At 42.5% G+C, this 19,897-nt stretch overlaps 1 protein-coding gene across 1 annotated transcript in view; it reads right to left on the bottom strand.

Moving 5' to 3' along the window:
* The window catches only part of SOAT1 (sterol O-acyltransferase 1), a 31,515-nt gene extending 13,100 nt beyond the window's left edge, over positions 1 to 18,415 (bottom strand). Inside the window, exons 1-3 of the mRNA XM_074151989.1 lie at positions 18,355 to 18,415; positions 17,874 to 18,003; positions 9,495 to 9,553 (exon numbers count right to left, since the gene is read on the bottom strand). Of these exons, the coding sequence (XP_074008090.1) occupies positions 9,495 to 9,553; positions 17,874 to 17,997 (183 nt within the window). The 5' untranslated portion in view covers positions 17,998 to 18,003; positions 18,355 to 18,415. The remainder of the gene's footprint in view (positions 1 to 9,494; positions 9,554 to 17,873; positions 18,004 to 18,354) is intronic.
* Positions 18,416 to 19,897: the final 1,482 nt, after the last annotated feature.

Genomic DNA, 19,897 nt, shown 5'->3' with positions numbered 1-19,897 from the left:
AGCTCATTTGCCAGTAGGCGTTTATGTTTCAGCACCTAGCTATTACGCTACAGAAAGCTGGAGCAGCATTGCTTTTGCTAAAAAGGAACACGCACAAGGTCAAGGTGCATCAGAACTCTACATTCCTCTTGTTTCAGTGGTCAGATCCAGAGGGATCTCTTGGAAACAGAAGCTGCAGTAGGGGAAGGAGCAGATTAATATTTAACTTAATAAAAACATTTTTTCCCTATTTGGCAAGCTGCCAGCACAGAATAAACAAGCTTCACCAATGCTTAATGAAAGAGCAACTCTTAAGAGCTGGCTACTCTTGGGTATCGCTTTTCTGGGAGGCATAGAAGATTGTCTCTCGCAGAGATGTGGATTTGTTCCTTTAAAAACAGGAGAAAAAAGTTAATTCAGTATTTTGGAACTACAACCTGCAACAGAAGACACCAGTGCTCTCTGGCACAGCCTGCTTTTACAGCATGTGTGCACATACCACTACCAAAAAAAGTCAAATCGAAATTTCTGCTCCTCTTGGAGTGCTCAAATTTCCATGCCAAACAAAGCACTACTCATTCCTACCACAACTTGTGTGGGACAGGATTCGGCTGGTCTCAGCAAAACCCCCAGCACTGCTCAGTTGATAAAAGAAAATGTGCTGGAACTTGTGGGCCACAGGCCCTGGGAAAGATAAGATAAAAACTTTCAGAATAGGGAGTACTGACATCCTACAGGGACAGCTGGTGAGGCTGTAAAACAATTATCCTGTTGTCCTTGCTCAAGACAGATTTATAGGTGTTTAGAAAAGTACTTTTTGCATTAGCATCAGCATTAGCCAATCTGTGAGTGCCTAATGTGGAATGTGAACCAATTAGCTTAGAACACGCTACCTTAGGACTAGTATAAATGTATGTAAAGAATTATAATAAAATCGACATCTTGCTTGTATCAAGCTGCGTCCCGTCTCTCCATCGCGGCAAATTGGTGACCCCGACGTGATGGGTTTATGAATCGCCTAGCTGAGCGACTTGCTGCGAGTCCCACAGAACTTTGAATGAGCTGCTGAAAGGAAGCAGGAGCCGGCCGGCAATCAATCCCTCCGGAGTAGAGAGGTGAGCTGTGGGAAACATGGGGAATCAAGCGTCTTCCCCCGAGAGAGACGTATATGAGCTTATGAAAGCTCTCCTTAAAAAGCATGGAAAGAATATCTCTGGGCATGATCTTAAAACGATACTTAAATGGGTGCAAGTGAAAATACCCACTGTGACTGCATCCACTATTTTTACGCGAGAACTTTGGGACGATGTGGGAGTGAAATTATGGGATGCAGCGACTACGGGGAATGCTGAAGCACAGCATATGCTTCCGTGGTGGAGAAGTATTTTTGAAACTTTAAAAGCCCAGGAAAAAAGTCACAAAGATGAAGCAGAGAGAGAGGAAGACTCTCCCGTGATACCTCTGTTATCGTCGGAGGGTAAAAAATCCATTGCACCACTAGAGGTGTGTGCTGCGGGGTATCCCCCAGAGGAGCATCCCTTTGATCCGGGACCAGTGGACCCTGAAAAGGAGCCAGACCTCTACCCCCCCGACCCACACGATGTGTGGGCTAACATAAGGCGCCAAGCCTTAAAGGAAGGAGAACTAGAGATTGCTAAAATGATAGTAGCTCCCGTGATTTATCAAGGTCGAGGAGCACAGTGGGAAGCTCTATCTTTTCCGGTAGTTAAGGAGTTGCGCCGTACTGTTACTGAACATGGACTTTCCTCACCGTATTTTGCAAGCTTGTTATCCTCTGTTTTTGATACATATGTTATGACTCCGCATGATTTAAAATCCTTAGCGCAACTGCTTTTGACACCGACTCAATATACTTTGTGGGAGGCTCATTGGAGAGGGGGACTCCAAGCACTCCTTTTAACTTATGTAGGTCATAATAATAACGCTATTGCTGCACTGACCTTGGAGCACCTCACAGGCACAGGTCAGCACACTAACCCTGTAAATCAAGCTCGAATTCCACGGGAGGCCCTCGAGGCAACTCGTGAAGAAGCGAAAAAGGCCTTTTTTAAAGTTCCCGATTCTCAGAAACCGCAAAAGGCTTTTACTACTATTACCCAGGAACCCCGAGAACCTTATATGCAGTTTATTGACAGACTAAAACAAGCCTTGGAACGCCAAATAGATAACACAGAGGCACGCGAAATTTTGTTGCTAAAACTGGCTGTTGAAAATGCTAACGCAGATTGCAAAAAATTGTTAAAATCCCTCCCAAACCCGAACCCTACATTAATTGAAATGGTGGAGGCTTGTAATAGAATTGGTACTATGGATCATAAATTTGAGGCCATGGCCGCTGCTTTCGCAGCCATGCGTGGTCCAACAGGACCGGGGAACTGTTATAGTTGTGGCAAACCCGACCATCTAAAGAAAAATTGTCTAAATGCTAATACCAGTGCTAGACCCCAAGCCCCTGGGATTTGTCCCAGGTGCCGAAAAGGGCGTCATTATGCTAATCAATGTCGGTCCAAGTACGATTTTCAGGGACAACTGATACAGGGAAACCGGCTACGGAGCGCGGAGCAGCGACGCGTGCAGACACAAATACCGCAGCCGACGCTTCAACCCCCTCGGAGGGAAGCAGCAGTGCCTCAGGTCTTCGCCCAGCAACAACAGGCAGCGCCGGACTGGACCTGGCAACCGCTCACACAGTAACGTTACTCGATTCCTCGGTTCACCTATTGTCAACAAATGTCTCGGGACCTTTACCCCCTAAAACACAAGCCTTATTATTAGGAAGATCATCTACAACATTGTCAGGGCTTTTTGTGTTACCAGGTGTTATTGACTCTGATAGCACTGATGAAATTAAGATTATGGCATGGACCCCGTTTCCTCCTTGCACTGTACCGAAAGATAGCCGTATAGCGCAATTGATACTGATTCCCACAGGCACAAGTTGCCCAATTTCTAGTCAGCTCCAACAAAGGCAGGGTGGGTTCGGATCTACGGGGAGCCCACAAATCTTATGGGTACAGTCTCTCTCCCAAAAACGGCCTATATGCCAATGCACCCTCATTCGCGGAGGGCAGCAGGTGGTGTTAAACGGAATTATTGACACCGGGGCTGATGTTACAGTAATATCTCAAGCTAAATGGCCCCCACAGTGGCCCCTAGCCAATATTTCCCAGGCGTTAGCTGGGATCGGTGGAACCGGCAGCAGCCATCAAAGCTTGGAATTAATCCAAATTCAAGGCCCAGAAGGACGTATAGCCTCTGTCAAACCTTTTGTATTACCTGTTCCCATGATTTTATGGGGGCGTGACGTACTATCACAATGGGGAATGTCCATTCAAACCCATTTTTAGGTGGGGCCATTGAAATGCGCGACACCCTAAAATTAACCTGGAAAACCGATGTCCCCATTTGGGTAGATCAATGGCCCCTACCTTTAGAAAAGCTTCGCGCCCTTCAAGAATTAGTTACGGAGCAACTAATGAAAGGACATATTGTACCTTCTACTAGTCCATGGAACTCACCGGTTTTTGTTATTAAAAAACAGACCGGCAAGTGGCGCTTGCTCCATGACCTTAGAAAAATTAATGATGCTATGGAAGACATGGGAGCCCTACAACCCGGACTCCCGTCCCCTACTATGATTCCTCGAGATTGGCACTTGACTGTTATTGACCTCAAAGACTGTTTTTTTAATATTCCTCTGCATCCAAATGATGCTCCTAAATTTGCTTTTTCAGTTCCAAGCGTCAACATGCAAGCTCCGTTGCAAAGATACCAGTGGGTTGTGCTGCCACAAGGAATGAAAAATAGCCCCACGATATGCCAATGGTATGTAGCCAAAGTGCTTAGTCCAGTCAGGACTGCAATGTCTAGTGTCTTATTGTACCACTATATGGATGATATCCTGGTGGCTGCACAACATCACGAGGTCATGGAGGAAGCTGTAGCCCTTGTCACGGCTGCCGTTAATTCGGCAGGCCTCTGTATCGCGCCGGAAAAAATTCAGAAAACACCGCCGTGGAAATATTTAGGCTGGCGCATAAGGGCTCAAACTATAGTTCCTCAACCTTTACAGATACAGACAGATATAAAAAACTTGCATGATGTGCAAAAATTGCTGGGAACAATCAATTGGGTCCGACCGCTGTTGGGAATTTCTAATGCGGACTTAGGTCCTTTATTCGAACTGCTTAAAGGAGATACTGACTTGCGTTCCCACCGCAGTCTTGATCCTGAGGCCATTGACTCCTTACAAAAGGTTGCTACCGCAATCACTCTTAAACAAGCACACCGGTGGACTCCCGAATTACCTTTTTATCTAATTATTTTAAACCCCGCTCGACAGCCTCATGCACTAATATTTCAATGGGACTCTCAAAAATCAGACCCATTGCTGATTATCGAATGGGTTTTCTTGTCGAATCAATCTACAAAAACCATTTCGACGCAGCATGAGATGTTTGCTTCTTTGATAATTAAAGCCAGGCAACGTTTGTTAACGTTATCAGGAGTAGACTTTGCTTGTATTTGCTTACCTGTGACAAATATGTATCTACAATGGCTTTATCAGCAGTCAGACACCTTTATTATGGCGTTGGCAGACTATACGGGCCAACTCACATCCCACTCACCTTCGCATAAGCTGCTTAATGTCGATTTTCGCTTGATACCCAAGCCGAAAAGGAGTGATCAGCCATTACAAGCCCTTACTGTATTTACAGACGGGTCTGGAAAATCGCACAAATCAGTCATTTTATGGTGGGACAACCAGCATGAACGCTGGGACTCGGACATAGAGACTGTTCCTGGTTCTCCCCAGATAGTGGAGTTAACTGCAGTTGTTCGAGTTTTTCGGAGGTGGTCCACACCGCTTAATCTCATCACTGATTCAGCCTATGTTGCGGGGATTGTTGAGCGAGCTGAAGCATCTGTGTTACGCAACGTCCCACATTCTGACCTATTTGCTTTATTACAAGAACTTATCTTTCTCTTGGACTCTCACCCTCACCCCTATTTTGTTATGCATGTCAGATCACACACTTCTCTACCTGGTTTTATTGCAGAAGGGAATCGACGAGCCGATTTGCTGACATTACCAGTACAGGTGTTGCCGGATCGCGTGGCACAGGCTAAACTCAGCCATTCCTTTTTTCACCAGAATGCTGGAGGTCTCAAAAGGCAGTTTGGGCTTACCTCTCAACAAGCATCTAACATTATTGCTGTATGTCCTGACTGCCAAAGGCATTCTTTCCCGTCAGTCGCAGGAGGAGTTAATCCCAGAGGACTGCAGAGTCTACAGCTATGGCAAACAGACGTTACGCATTATCCAGAGTTTGGTAAATTGAAATATGTCCATTCCTCCATTGACACCTTTTCAGGTGCTTTATTTGCTTCTTGCCACACAGGAGAGAAGGCACGTGATGTCCGCAAACACTTGATGCGCGCTTTTGCTACTTTAGGTATACCTTCACAAATAAAGACGGACAACGGTCCTGCTTATGTCTCTACGGCAACAAAAACATTTTTTGACTCCTGGGGTGTGACTCACATTACTGGTATTCCTTATTCCCCTACAGGTCAATCTCTAATTGAACGCTCTCACCAATCTTTGAAGCGTTTGTTACAACAACAAAAAGGGGGAGTAGGAACTGCTACTCCTGAGGAACGTCTGCAGAAAGCTTTGTATGTTTTTAACTTTTTGAATTGCTCTTTGTTAGATAGCAACCCTCCGATAGTCCGACATTTTAACACGAATGCTTCACTTGAGGTGCGAGTCAAAGCGCCCGTGTTGGTTCGTGATCCGGAAACAGGTAAGATCATGGGACCGTATCCCCTTATCACATGGAGCAGAGGCTATGCTTGTGTCTCCACAGAGAAAGGCCCCCGATGGATCCCGGCAAAGAGTGTACGACCCTTCCGTGAATCCCTACCACAATCATCCAGTAACGACCCTGATCGTCTCTTTGATCAACAAACTCCTGAACCTTCGGTCTCAAAATCGCAGGACACATAGCAGAAGATAACAAAGGAAATTATATTAATTACCGCCAGTGGGCCTGTTTACTGTATAAGTAATAATCATTAGCATAAAATGTAATAAGAAGTGTTTAGTATCAGCTGATTGAAAATGGATATTTTAGGTATAAAAGGTTTTATAGTAGTTGTTTTAACTGTAAGTGTAAGAGCCATCCCATATAGCAGAATGTTTGACCCGCGGGAAAATGTGTGGGTAACTTTAGCTCGATCACTCAACACGACCAGCTTTTGTGCAAGCCAACACAATGAGCAGAGTCCTGTCCGAACTTGCAGACGATCTGTCCACAGTGCAACACGCGGTATTACAGAATAGAGCCGCGATAGATTTCCTTTTGCTAGCCCACGGACATGGCTGTGAGGATTTTGATGGAATGTGTTGTATGGACCTAGAGGATCACTCAAGATCTATCCATAAAGAAATTCAATATCTAATGACGCATACTCAAAAGATACAACAAGATTCTGGATTCTTTGGCCTGGATGCTCTTGGGGACTGGCTAGGTCTGTCCGGATGGCTAAGAAGTTTAGTTAAAACGATTGTGTATATTTTAGTTGTTTTTGTCCTTTTGTTGCTTTGTTTGCCTTGTCTGTTGCAATGTGTGCAAAAGTTGGTAGCAAACTCTGTTAAGAGAGTTCTTACTGTGCAACAAGAAGGGGGAGATGTGGGACAGGATTCGGCTGGTCTCAGCAAAACCCCCAGCACTGCTCAGTTGATAAAAGAAAATGTGCTGGAACTTGTGGGCCACAGGCCCTGGGAAAGATAAGATAAAAACTTTCAGAATAGGGAGTACTGACATCCTACAGGGACAGCTGGTGAGGCTGTAAAACAATTATCCTGTTGTCCTTGCTCAAGACAGATTTATAGGTGTTTAGAAAAGTACTTTTTGCATTAGCATCAGCATTAGCCAATCTGTGAGTGCCTAATGTGGAATGTGAACCAATTAGCTTAGAACACGCTACCTTAGGACTAGTATAAATGTATGTAAAGAATTATAATAAAATCGACATCTTGCTTGTATCAAGCTGCGTCCCGTCTCTCCATCGCGGCAAACTTGTCATTTTGTTTAAAGACTCTCCCCTTCTTTTCAGCCCAATCTCTTTTCAGCGCAAGTTTAACAGAAATTATTTCTTTAAACTACCTCTTGCCCTACACAGTCAGCACTCCGTTGAGTTTGCCTCCTAACAGAACCCTCCAGGGCCGACATCAACTTATGCATATGTTTGGATCTGAAGAGCAGGGTGGGAGCTCTTGTCAGACTAAATAAAATACAATATAACCAGAGCACAGACCTTACAGTAATTGTAATTCTGTGCAACAAAACTCCACAACATATCATGCTATATTAACAACTTACTACTGCCATCCAAAGGGCGATCTACTTGAGGAATTGGCAGGGTAACTGCGAGTGCTCAATAAGCAAAGTGCATTTTACCCAGTCACCAAAGAAATAAAACATAAGAGAATGCGCCTCCCACCAGTCTTTGGTAAGACAGGGCAGAGACACACAGATGGCCGCCTTGTAGCTACCCCTAGAGAGCACTTAACTAAGAGTTTGCTGAAGTACACTTGAAGTCTCAGACAAGGAACCGGGCAGGTCACTCAGCTGTCACCATTAAGTTTTAAAAGACTCAAGCCATTACAAAAAAGAGAAAGTGAGGCAAGTATGAAAAGAACACTGGCCAGGAATTGGTGAGAAGTTGAAGAAAGTTGAGGGAAGTAACCCTGTAGCTTACTTACACAGAGAAAGTTGCGAAACTTCCCCAGCATTTTACTCATTCTAACAGATTTAGTAACTTCAGTCACTGAAACATGACAGCATCCAGTCCTGACCAAATGACAGCACACACGATTCCCTGAACAAAGGACTAAGTTTTCAGACTGGACACCAGATGCGTGAAGGCATTTTACTTCAAATAACACCTAGCACCTACAAATCCGGGAGAGCTGTCAGTGACCAGCACTTTCCAGGAGTCAAACATCTGTTTGGACCTCGGATACCTATCACCTAAAAAGTAAACTGCAATCCAAGCTTTTGTTTAGTGGTTCACAAAACAAAAGGGCCAGGCACTCCAGGAATTCTCAGGAATTTTGCAGTAGATGGAGGTTTTTACTTAGCCTTATAGGAACCTTAAACAAATTTGCAAGCTGCTTAACCCAGGGTTTAAAAACCTTAACTCCCTGTTTTGGGAGAAACTTCAGTAATAAGTGTGCCACTGCTGCTTTCTTCGATTCCCTTTGCAGATAAGAAATCACTTTTTCTATCAACTAGCATGTCTCAAAGCTGGTGGTGAGGAGAAAAAAAAAGAAAAAGAAAAAAGAAACATGAGATATTCCTGAAGAAAGAAATCCAAGTTAAAGTGTTCCCCTTGCAACCAACTAGTGCTCCCTGGAAGTTGCAAAGTTGCATGTGCTTTCTCCAGTCAAAGCTTTCTCCTGCAAGCATCTGTTGCCAACATAGTAATTTGCAGTGGCTGTTTTGTCTGCCGAGAAAAGACACGAGCCTTGCTCTACCATGTCCTCAGTAAGAATTGTTCAGAGAAGACATGAAATAAAATTCAGAGCTGACTATCCCTCTAACACGTTCAGTTTTAGGTGTATCAGCACAAAAAGCAGTACACCCTCTACAGAAGACATTTAAATACACTTTAGTTATATCTGTTATAAATTACACACCGCCTATAGAGGTGAAAAAAAGACTTTTAAAGAGGAAAACATCTCAAAGGTGTGAGATATTTTCCTCAGTCTTATAAGTATCCACTCCCTAATATTCACATAAGGGCGGCACAATTAGATTACTTCATCTTTACCATGGAATTCTCTGCAATAAAATGAAGCAAGAGTGCAGGACGATTTGCCCTGAAGAACATGCATGCTACAAAACAATGGTTAGCAAGGAGGGTGCAGTTCATTGTTAGCTAACTTCATTTAATTTGGGCATAAATCACCTTAACATAAGCTAAGACAATGGTAGCTCACACAGATGTAGGTGATGTTAGAAACACCCAGTGCTATTTCTTCGAGGCTATTGCTCACTGACAAAAAGAGTGTGACCAAGGGCCAGGATGGTCATCTCCACAGCCAGGGCAATAGAAGCTCTGGGATACAGGTTACATGCTACCCTTTATTCAATGTATAGCAGGACACAGCATTTTAAAGACTAAATATGCAAGGACGCTAGCTGATAATTAGCAGTGAGAGAAGTTCCATTTTATTTACAGGCCTCAAAGTTCATTCTTATCTTTGGACTTCAACCTATTGTGGTCAAATAAGACAGAACTGCATTTGATAATGCTACCTCTCCCATGCAAAGTCAGAAGAGAGGGCGGGCTGTATAGAAGTCACTGCATTCAAGTTATGACTAAAGAGGGATATTTGTGTTCCAGGACTAGTGACTCTCCAGAAGACATTCAGGGTCAGTTATCCCACTCCTCCCCACCAGCGAGCATTAGAGTATATTTACCTCAGCTTCTGCTATTAGCTGCATTTTCCTTGTTATCACATGGTCAACATCGACCCGGCCTAAGAAAGGAAAGCAAATATTTAACAGTTGCATTTTCAGTGATTCGAGCTGCACATCAGAAAACACAGAAAGCACAACATATGATAGCTCAGTCACTGATTTTTCATTAGCCCTTATTGACTTCTAACAAGGTCCCAGTAAATTCAAAACTGAACTGCAGGAAATTCATAAGCTATGACCATGTATTTTAAACAGCCACTTAGAATCACAGCACTATAAAGCAGTCAATAGCTGATAACATGCTGGATTTTTGAAAGCTTTATTTTCCATCAGCAACTCTGCAAATCTTCCCAAGGTCCCTAAACATATTCAGCCTTGAAGCAGCGATTAGAACAACCCTTGGAAGGTCATACCCATGCATGCTGATCTTTTATCAGAGCTTTATTTTACGCACAGTGAACTAGACATAAGATTAGCTTGTCTGGAGGCCTCTACATTGCCAATAGACAAGGCAGTCAAGTCACGACTATGTGTAAAATAATGTAACCAGCTCTCAAGACAGGTTAAGTGGCAAGTTGGAAGGTTATCCTATATTCAAACCTGGCTACTCCGACTCCTTTCATCCCCCAGGAGAAGTGCTAGACATCAGTCTGTATTCCTCAATATGTTTCATTGCTTAAGCAAACAGTCAGGTCTAACCATGCCATACATACCATCTGACTTTTATCGTTACTAATACTATTGGCTCATATGTAAAGCTCAAATATCACCTTTTTTTTGCATAAAGAACTTTACACAACTGAGACCATCAAGCGGAACATACACAAATCATTTCAGACTAGTTGAGTTTTAAGACAAGGTTTGTCTGCAACAGTTGTAGAGCGCTGGCAAGACAGCTGGTGTTTCACTTCTCCATTAAGAACTATAACACAGAAGATAAAAGTTACTTAAAACAGAGTCATGCATATGAAGAAAAAGCAAGATTAAAGCAGCAATACCCACCCCCCTGAAATACTAGTCAGTGTGAAAAGATAGCAACAAACCTTGCCTTGTGTGTGTACTTTGGCAATTATAGCCACAACAGTACTTTACATAGTAACACATGGCTGGCATTACAACTTGCCTGTTCAGTATCTAAGACATTACCACTTTTATTAAAAAAGCAGATACTGAATTGATCGCTAGTAACATTTCCAGTGAAGCCTGAGCTAACAGATTTGCAGGAGAGGTGTCAATGTTGTGCTGCTGTGTAACAAGAAGGAAGATTCATAGCAATATCACAACTCATAATGCAGCATCCTTGTCTTCTCTTCCTTGTACGTGCACAGCCTATGCACACAAAACGCACTGTGTGTTGTTTTAATAAAGCAAGTGCTTCTCTGATGCATGCTAGTCTGAGGGTGCTCTTATGAGCAACCAGTTGTAAGAAGTTTAAGTAGACCTGCTTCAGAAGTTACTCCAATACTGGAGAAGAGTTAAATGAACTAAGAGCCTGTCTTCAACACAGCTATGCTCAATTGTTAGCATTAGTTCTGCACACATACACACACACACACCCCCCCAATCAAGTAGCAAGATCCAGTTTTGCCTATAAGAACTGCTACACAAGCAGTTAAGAACAGATCAGCAACAACAGCATATTACTTAGCAGCCTTGTAATGCAACAAACAAGGAAACTGTTTAACATCATGAATTTTTGGCTGCATGCAAGAATGTATTTTTACAAAAACAGAATTCCTGGTTGCTATGCATCTCACCTCCAAGACAAAAAAATTATCACAGCATTTAAGCTCATCATGCTGTTACACTTGCCAAACAGCAGCAGTTTGGAGAACAATTCCAGAGAAGAGTGTAAGATACCACTAGAGCATTCCTGTTCCCACTCAGCTTGTGCACTTTGCTGGTCTCAAATGGATTCCCCCAACCTCCCTCCTTCAATAAGTTTAAAAAAAAAATAAAATCAAGTTGTTCCATAAGTAGAACCGTACCCCCTTCACATCATCTCAATGTCTCTACTCTCTCACTGGCCACACCACAATTGTATTCGTAGCCCCCTCCCTCAATTACTACTATGCTAAGAACCACCTTGTGCTTACCCACTAGAAAGCGGATGAGACACAACTTACCTTTTTCTGCAAAAAAGTTAAGAATGTGTCTCTTATCCAGCTGCACACTTCAGGATTCTATCTAAAGCTTTCTTGAAGCCATCCAACACAGCCAAAGAGGACAGGACACATGAGACCTAAGGGATTGCACTATTTCCTTAGTAAGCTAAGCTAAAAATAAATAACCACTGCTTTGACGATGTATTTCCTGTCAGATCTTGCATTCAAAGCCTCAGTTATTACAACTGCCCAGGAGTGGCTCACTTTGGAAATAAAACACCCTTTTTGACTTTCAAGGCCTTACAGATACCCAACACACAGCTTTAATGGTTGTACAGGGAATCAGGCCAGTCTCTGGCCTGCTGACATTGTAATTGCTAAACGGTATGCAGTGTCCCTCCTATCACTTTATTCACCCACACACCAGTGTGTCTGCACAGAGCGGACTAGAAACACAGCATCTTTTAAGAGGCTTTAAAAAAATCAAGCTCTCTGTGTCTTTAGTATATGCATCTCATAAAAAAAAGTAAAACCACCTGTAAGCTTGTTGCTTCTTTTCCAGAACAAAAAGCCTCCTGTAGAAGAAAACCCACTCCCAAACAACTCATTCTGCTGTGTTATATTGCCCCATAAACTCAAGCTGCGTCACAAGGTAGATACCAGAGAACACAAACTCATCATCTTCTTGAATCACTCATCTTCTGTTGTGCAAGCTGCTACTTATGTTCTGTGAGGTCATTTGAGAAGAGAATCATCACATGATTTTGAGTCTAAAAGTAATTGTGCACTGCTGAGAAGTCCAAATCTTCTTTTTCCTTTGACACTAAAAATGAAGACTGGATCACTCTGTATCATTTGGGGATTGCAACATCATTAAAAAGAAAATGGACTCAAGGTTGCAAAATACAAGCAAGCACATCTTAGCATTTAAAAAAAGATAGACATGCTTTAAGAAAACAGGAAATTTATTTGAAGTCATAAATAAGAAATTCTTCTTTGAAGACTAGTATGAAATAGTAGCAAATTGCACAGGAGACAGAAGCAGCGCTTGCTTTGAAAGAGCTTTGTCACAGGGAGAACTTCTAACTTAATGGGAGTTGCATTCCCTTCCCATCAGCAAAGACATTGATAAGATCTTTAGCTGATCACTTGGCTTTGGCTTGTAGAAACCGGTCCTAGTATGATGTGACACCTCAGCACAGCCCAAAACCCAAGCAGGTTCAGAGTCAGGAAAAAAAAAAAGGAGAACAATTTAAAATGCAAGCTTTGTTTCCCTAGGAAATCAGGCTAATAAAAGATCATCTGAAGATTGAGAAAGTTTCTTATTGTCGAAAACTTGAGCAACATAAGTTTCACAGAAGATTTACAAACTACCTTTCTTAAAGGATCTCACTGTCCCTTTTTCAACTTACCCTTGTACATGTTACAGATAAGTGACATTTGAGACGACTAGAGAAACGGCCCATTCACATGATCTGTTAGTTTTGCAGCTTGGGATCCAACAAAACCAGCTTCTATGTAAGAAATGAGCCAGCACTCTACTATGCAACTTCTCCAAAAATGAACTGTGTTAAAAAGCAATCATTTTATTTAAGAGCTACAGTCTGCAATTACCACCAAGGGCACAAGTGGGAATAAGTCATTTGAGGAAAGCTGTGACTTGCATGCAGTGTTACCATTCCAGCCACAGAAGCTGCCTGCAGCTCAGCACTCTGAGCCATTGCCACTCAAACTGTTCCTGCACTATGGCAGTAAGTTTATTATTAAGCAGTTAAAACAACCCAGGGAGACTACTGCTACCTAAATCCCTGCACAGCATTCAAGACAAAAATGCCTCCTCACAGAAAAGCTAAGAAAAGCAAGCACACAAACTTACTTCAGCTTTTTGACACACAATTCAAAAAAAGACTCTTGTCAGAACAACCAAGCACACCACTCACAGTTCAGAAGCATTCTCCCCTAATGATGTCAGGATCCGTTTAGCTTCAGGATCTTCATGGAAGGTCACAGATACTAACTGTACTCAATACTGCCCTTCTCTAAAAGGGTTTAAAAATATTATCTTCATTATTTCTTGATCAGACAACTTACCATTGAAGAGGTTAAAGCAACATAGGCAGAAGGATTTCATTACTGTCAGAAACCTGGATTCAAAGTCTCCCTCTCTGAAAACACTGAAGATGTTATCAGAAGGAAAGCAATGTTAAAGCCAACCTACTGCAAAGCTACTGTAAAGAGGGGAAGTCTTCCATATGTGGTACAACACAAGCCATGTTAATAATTTGGTGCTAATAAGCCTTATTCTGACTGATTGTAATTTTTTGGCTACTCAGCAGATAGAGGCAAGTTATGACTAGATTGCTCCCAGAGCTCAGCTGATCTGCTTAAAGAATGCATAGTCCATAGGTCACTGCACTGCAGTTGGGTGAAGAATTTGGTTGAAAAGTCATTTCTGCAGAGACATGGGACCCAAAAAGCCTCTTCACTAGCAGAAGGAAATACCAGCATTCTCTGTCTCACACCAGCAGGTCCACAGGCTCTTCACAAGAAACTGCTCAGCCTTCATCAAACCCACAGGCCGCAAAACATGAGAGCGCCTAGAATTACCAGAATCCACCTAGTCTCAGACAAGTCAGCTCTGTTTGATCCATCTCCCTGAAACGCATCCAAGAAACTCAATTCAAGCAGCTTAATCCCAAATTCATTAATCCGTAAGAAATAGCCGGTTGATACAATGAACACTCACTGCTGTGAGTCAGACAGCAAACCCTAAAGCTTTCCAAATTACTCCCGGTTTCAGAGCTCCCTCCTCCTACATCTATCAGTAGGCAGCCACAATTCATGCAGCTTCGTGAACTTTTGCACCGAGAATGATCCATAGTAACCTCTTCATTGGAAGATAACAACCCCTTTCTAAGACCAGCATTACCAAACAGGGTTACTCACGGCAAACAAAGATATGCCACATAGCTTGTTTGCAGATCAGTCTCCAGAGACACTTCTAATCCTTTTCTGATTTATGAGGAAACAAGGACAGTCTCCACAACCATCCGTTTACTGTTGTGAATGGTCTAATCTCAGCGTTTTAGAGGCACTCAGTTACACACTTAGGAGCCATGTCCTCTCTAACCTTTTAAGATCTGCCTATCCAGTCTCTATTACACTCATTCCAGGTAAATTTTCCTGCAACTGGTACTGCCTGATATCAATAACCCGTTAAGCAGACCAGTCTTATATTTATGTATCTCCAGCTGAAAACATATAAGACTAATCTTACTAGGAAGCCTGGCTTTTGACAGGGGATTATTGCTGCCTAGATCACCTGTTGACTCTATGCCAAGACCAAATTAGTTGTTTAATTATGACGCTGGAGCCAATTCAAGGAGAAGTGATATACAAGACTAAAGTTCAGCTACTCTGCCAAAGTGAAATTACAGGGTGAATAATTACAAGATACAAACACATCAAGGGACAGAAAAATTCTTCCAGCAATCTCAAATCCATGAATACTTCCACACTGCTATAAATTTGGGGGCACATGAGTACAAACTACTCAGTCTTAGAACTCAGCAAGCAATGAGACAGCTTGCAGCAGAATTGATGAGGCAAGGGAAAAATGACCTAAGCTATACAAACGGAAGTGTCAGAGCTAATGTAGCTCTAAAGCCAATACATGGATTAAAATTATTCCTAAAAGCAACTTCAGATCAGCCAGTGCATTTGAGTTTTAATAAAGAAAGGATTAACGGCCTAGAAGTTTCTGTAGAAAGTTCACGTGCTTCTGGAAACAAGTCAATTGGCCCTTGACACATTAACTCTTAAGTTAAAAAGCAGATTGTGTTTGTTAATCAGGGAGGATCAAGGGTGGGAAATCACATTAGCGATTTAGTTATTCTACAGAAATAATTGCTACAAAGACACTACCATATTTACTTCCATACAAGACACTGTCTTGGCCTGCCTAGAATCCCTTGACTGCAATAAACATGCATCTTGTCTAAAATTCAATGCAACGCCCAGTGTTAAGATGTTGAAGTATAAAGAGGATGTTGCCAGACATAGCGGCCCCTTGCTGCCTTTGTATGCATCAGGACTAATGCCTTAGAAACAGCTATTCAAAAGTGAATGGCTGGGACAAAAGAAAGTGAGAAAAGAAGTCTATGGCTACTCCTTTTGAGAAATTCTTCCACCTCAGCTGTGCTTTCACAGAAAGCCCTACCTACTTATGCAAGCATACTAGACTACATAAAGAGGCCACTATCTGGAACACTCGAACACTTTAACTTTGTAAAGCTTCAACCTGTATGCCACAGAGATACCTATCTAACCCCACTGTATAGAGGAATTCCTGATCAGAGTGATGTTGTCAGGCATCAGAGACTGACTCATTCTCCCATCTCCTGGTGTCCCAGAGAAGCTGTGGATGCCCCTTCCCTGGAAGTGTTCAAGGCCAGGCTGGATGGGGCTTTGAGCAACCTGGTCTCATGGGAGGCGTCCCTGCCCATGGCAGGGGCCTTGGAACTAGATTATCTTTAAGGTCCCTTCAACCTAAACCATTCTATGATTCCACGATTCCTGTTGTCCCCATCACTGTGCTGAGGAAAAAGTCTGCAGAAACTGGTAACTCTAAGTATCTTTGTGACACTTCCGCTGAACTGGCAGCAACCCTGGAAGGCACGAGACACCAAGTCTTAACTAACCAGGATTCCCCCCTACTGCCTTTCACTGTGGTTTGTACTCTAATAAAACACATTGCATTGTTTTAAGTCAACCCACCAGGCACATGTACATGCATGAAAGCTCAGTAGACTTTCATGAGATCTGCCCCAGAATATTTACTTGCTACACACCCACAGCATCTCACCTGCAGTGACATTATGCCACATCTCAGAGGTATTAAAATGAAAGGCTTTTAAAGACAGGCACACCTACCTATCAAGTGCTAATTATCACAGCTATATTTATTCTTTACCCACAAGCTTACAAGAACTCAAATTCATGCATAACAGTTGTGTTTCCATAGATAAAAAGGTAGAAGTCTGCTTCTAAATCCACTCTAACTTTTTTCCAGTAGCCATCAACTCCTTGCAACTTTCTAAAAACACCATTAATGGAACAGTCCCATTTGATTCAATTAAAACAATGGTATCACCAACAGCTTAAAATCCCAGTTTTCCAAGTAGCCTGTGGGATGGCTTTCTCTCCAATATATTTTTTGCGAGAAGAAATATGACTTGTCCTAAATTTAAATTTGCTCCAACTCCCATTTCAGTTGAAATAAGTACTATGAAATAGTGCCAACATATTCAGAAAGATACCAGTAAGAATTATCTCCTTGAGTTGCCAGCACCAGGGTTTTGGAACTTGTGCTCACATGGCACATTGTGCTAAACTAGCTTAGCTTTTTTGCTTATTCCATCTCCTAAAGAGAAAGGAAACAAGCTGCAATTTCATCGCTAACCTCCTTATCACCGGGCTGGAATGTGGTAAAGCATAACCCAGGAATTAGAGACAGTCACAGTGTCCACAGAGTCCACAGGCAAAACCACTCAAACTGCCACACAACTGTCACTGCAAATCAAAGGACAGGCCAAAGGCAGCAGTGACCCTTCCACAAAGCCAACTATAAGCCACATTACTTTTAAGGTGACCACAATATAAATGAATACAAACCCAACTGCTTATTGTTCTATTACACCTTTTAAGGCAGCCAAGGTTGAGATTAGACAGAAGGGAGCTGTTTTGACATTAACAGAGCCCCACAGGAGCAGACAATCATTCTCAGTGGTATGCTGCCTCTGTCTGCCAGGATGGATACACCAGCTTAGCCTGGTACATCAAAGATCATTTTGTTCAATCTTGAGGAAGCCACATATCTAAGGCTTGTAAAGGAAGTCAGATGAAGTCCCCAGAAAAAGCATTTAAAACAATTACCCAAAACTGTTGTCAAGATGTATTTGCACCATTTAAAGCATTAAAGCACCTCCTCCTCATCACACACTTTTCTCCTGTGACAATCACTTTCCTTACTCTAGATCCTTGTAAGCACTGCAGCACACAGCCTCTGAGGGAAAGTTTGGCAGGACAGCACTCCAAACAACCCAAACCTGCTGAAAAATTGCAGTTGGTACAGAGACTTCCACCTTGGGATCCTTTTTACAAGGAGAAAGGCTGAAATGAAAGAGCAAAGAGGCAAGGACCATGAGCTAGAAAGGACACCTTAGAGGAGATCACGTGCCAGAGGTGCAACTAATGCTGAGTGAAAAAATCTCACCATTGCTTGAGTTTTGAAATGACCTCTCGTTCTCAGATCTCCTCTGCGTTTCTTCATTCTCAGGTCTCTTGTTGGTTGTAGTGGAGCCAGACTGGCGTTTTCTTACACAGTCTTCACCTGCCATTGTTGCCTAGCTAGACCAGAAAAGGACAGAGGATAATTAATGACAGAAGAAACTCATTTACTCTATGTTGTTCAAGAACAAATTTCTATAGCCTTCTTTACACTAAAGTTAGACTTTCTTCCCTCCATTATAAATTCAGAGGGAGTGTAGGGGAAATTAAGCACACACTTGTATTAGTCATTTACGGTGGATCACACTTCCTCTCCCTTACTGAAAACAGTAAAGGAACAAAGTACCCAAGCAAGTTTCCCCACCACTAAGAAAACATCTCCCCACAGCTCCCTCCTTTCCCTACAGACCTTTTAAGTATTTAAAATTACTTAAGCCTTTGTGAAATCTTTAGAAGGCCAAGAAAACCTTGAAAATGCTTTCCGATCGTCAAAATTTGTCTTCCAAGAGATCTGGTAGGTTTGCTCTGCAGAATCACCCACATTGTTTTGCCTGAGCCAAGCCCCTTCCTGTTAAGTCTTTAGTTCTTACTGAAAGAGCAGCTTCCTCAATAGATCCTTGTACTCTGCTCGGCCAGACAACAGTTGCATTGCAAACCACGGGAAAACAGGAAGAAAGAATCAGGTTTGAACAACGCCAGATTCAATGACAAAGGTCACTGCTGGGGACAAGGCTGCTAGCAGGGAACACCTGAAGCACCACAGCTAGGCTGAAAACAGAAAATTCTCAGCTAATGCAAAGGGGGAAAGAATATTCTAATTTTATCTCGAAGCAACATTCCAGCATATTCTCCACAAAATTCAGCTCGAGCAGCTCTCATATGTAGCTACAACCAGGGACAATTTTTCAGAACTGGACTTCCAGAAAACCACACAGGCATGTATGCAAACACATTTTCAAACTAACGCTTCTCCTTTTTGATATCTTTTTTCACCTTGGCACAAACTCTTAAATAGACGTGTTTTGTTGCTAGTGAACAGAATACATGCACCAGCACAAAGGAGCTGTTAGAGACAGGCAAGAAAATGCATGTACTAGCACAAAAGCTAAGAAGGCAGAACATAATTATTTAAGGATGGATTTCCTCAGAATACCGAGGCTTGCACTTCTGCAAAAGAAAAGTAAGATTTATGATCAGATATTTTCAGGACTTGGGTCCCTCTGTTTGTCTCTCTAGCAGAGCAAGCTCCCATTCTCCTTTTGGGCATCACATCACACAAGGGGAAAAAAAAAACCCAACCTTCTGCAACACTACACAACAAATAACTAATTAAATCACCAACACTATTTCTTGTAGCACTGCCTCTCTTAGCTCTCTGAGTCTCAGGAGGTCACAGCCAGGTCTACAAGCTACAAAAAGACCATAAAAATGACAAACTTCCCAGATGGCTTTGTACAACATCTGATAGCTCATACTATGACATTTAAATAATGCAAAAAGCATTTACATGATGAACAGAAAGAACTAGGTGATAATATGGTAAATCTTCCTACAGTAACTATGCTCACTGGCACAGAAAGGTAGCTGGCAGGACATACCCACTTCTACCAGCTCTGTTGAAACCTTCTGAATGAAGGTTACTGCTGAAACCTTCTGAATACCCCTCTCACCTCTAAACATGAATCAGGCACTGTCATGAAGACATTACTCTTTCCATCTCCCATCCTTCCCACAAGGTTTTCAGTACAGGCAAGGCCACACGATGAGAGCAAAGGATCATTTTGCTCATCTGGGGCTTACAACCTGGTGGAGACCCTGGACAGGTAAACATTTCAATCTTTCTGCTCTTACACAAGAAAGATGCCCAAAACCCTATCACAGGATAAGAATGAATCACTCTGATCACACAATAGGGCCTACACAGCAACAGAGGGAAAAATCAAGCTACCATATGAATTCATGCACTAACAACCTACTCCCTGGGCCACTAGCAAACCTCTCCACTGCCTT

This window comes from Numenius arquata, chromosome 8 (assembly GCF_964106895.1).
Source record: "Numenius arquata chromosome 8, bNumArq3.hap1.1, whole genome shotgun sequence".
Classification (NCBI taxonomy): Eukaryota; Metazoa; Chordata; class Aves; order Charadriiformes; family Scolopacidae; genus Numenius; species Numenius arquata.
This window is presented reverse-complemented; position numbering and strand designations above follow the sequence as displayed.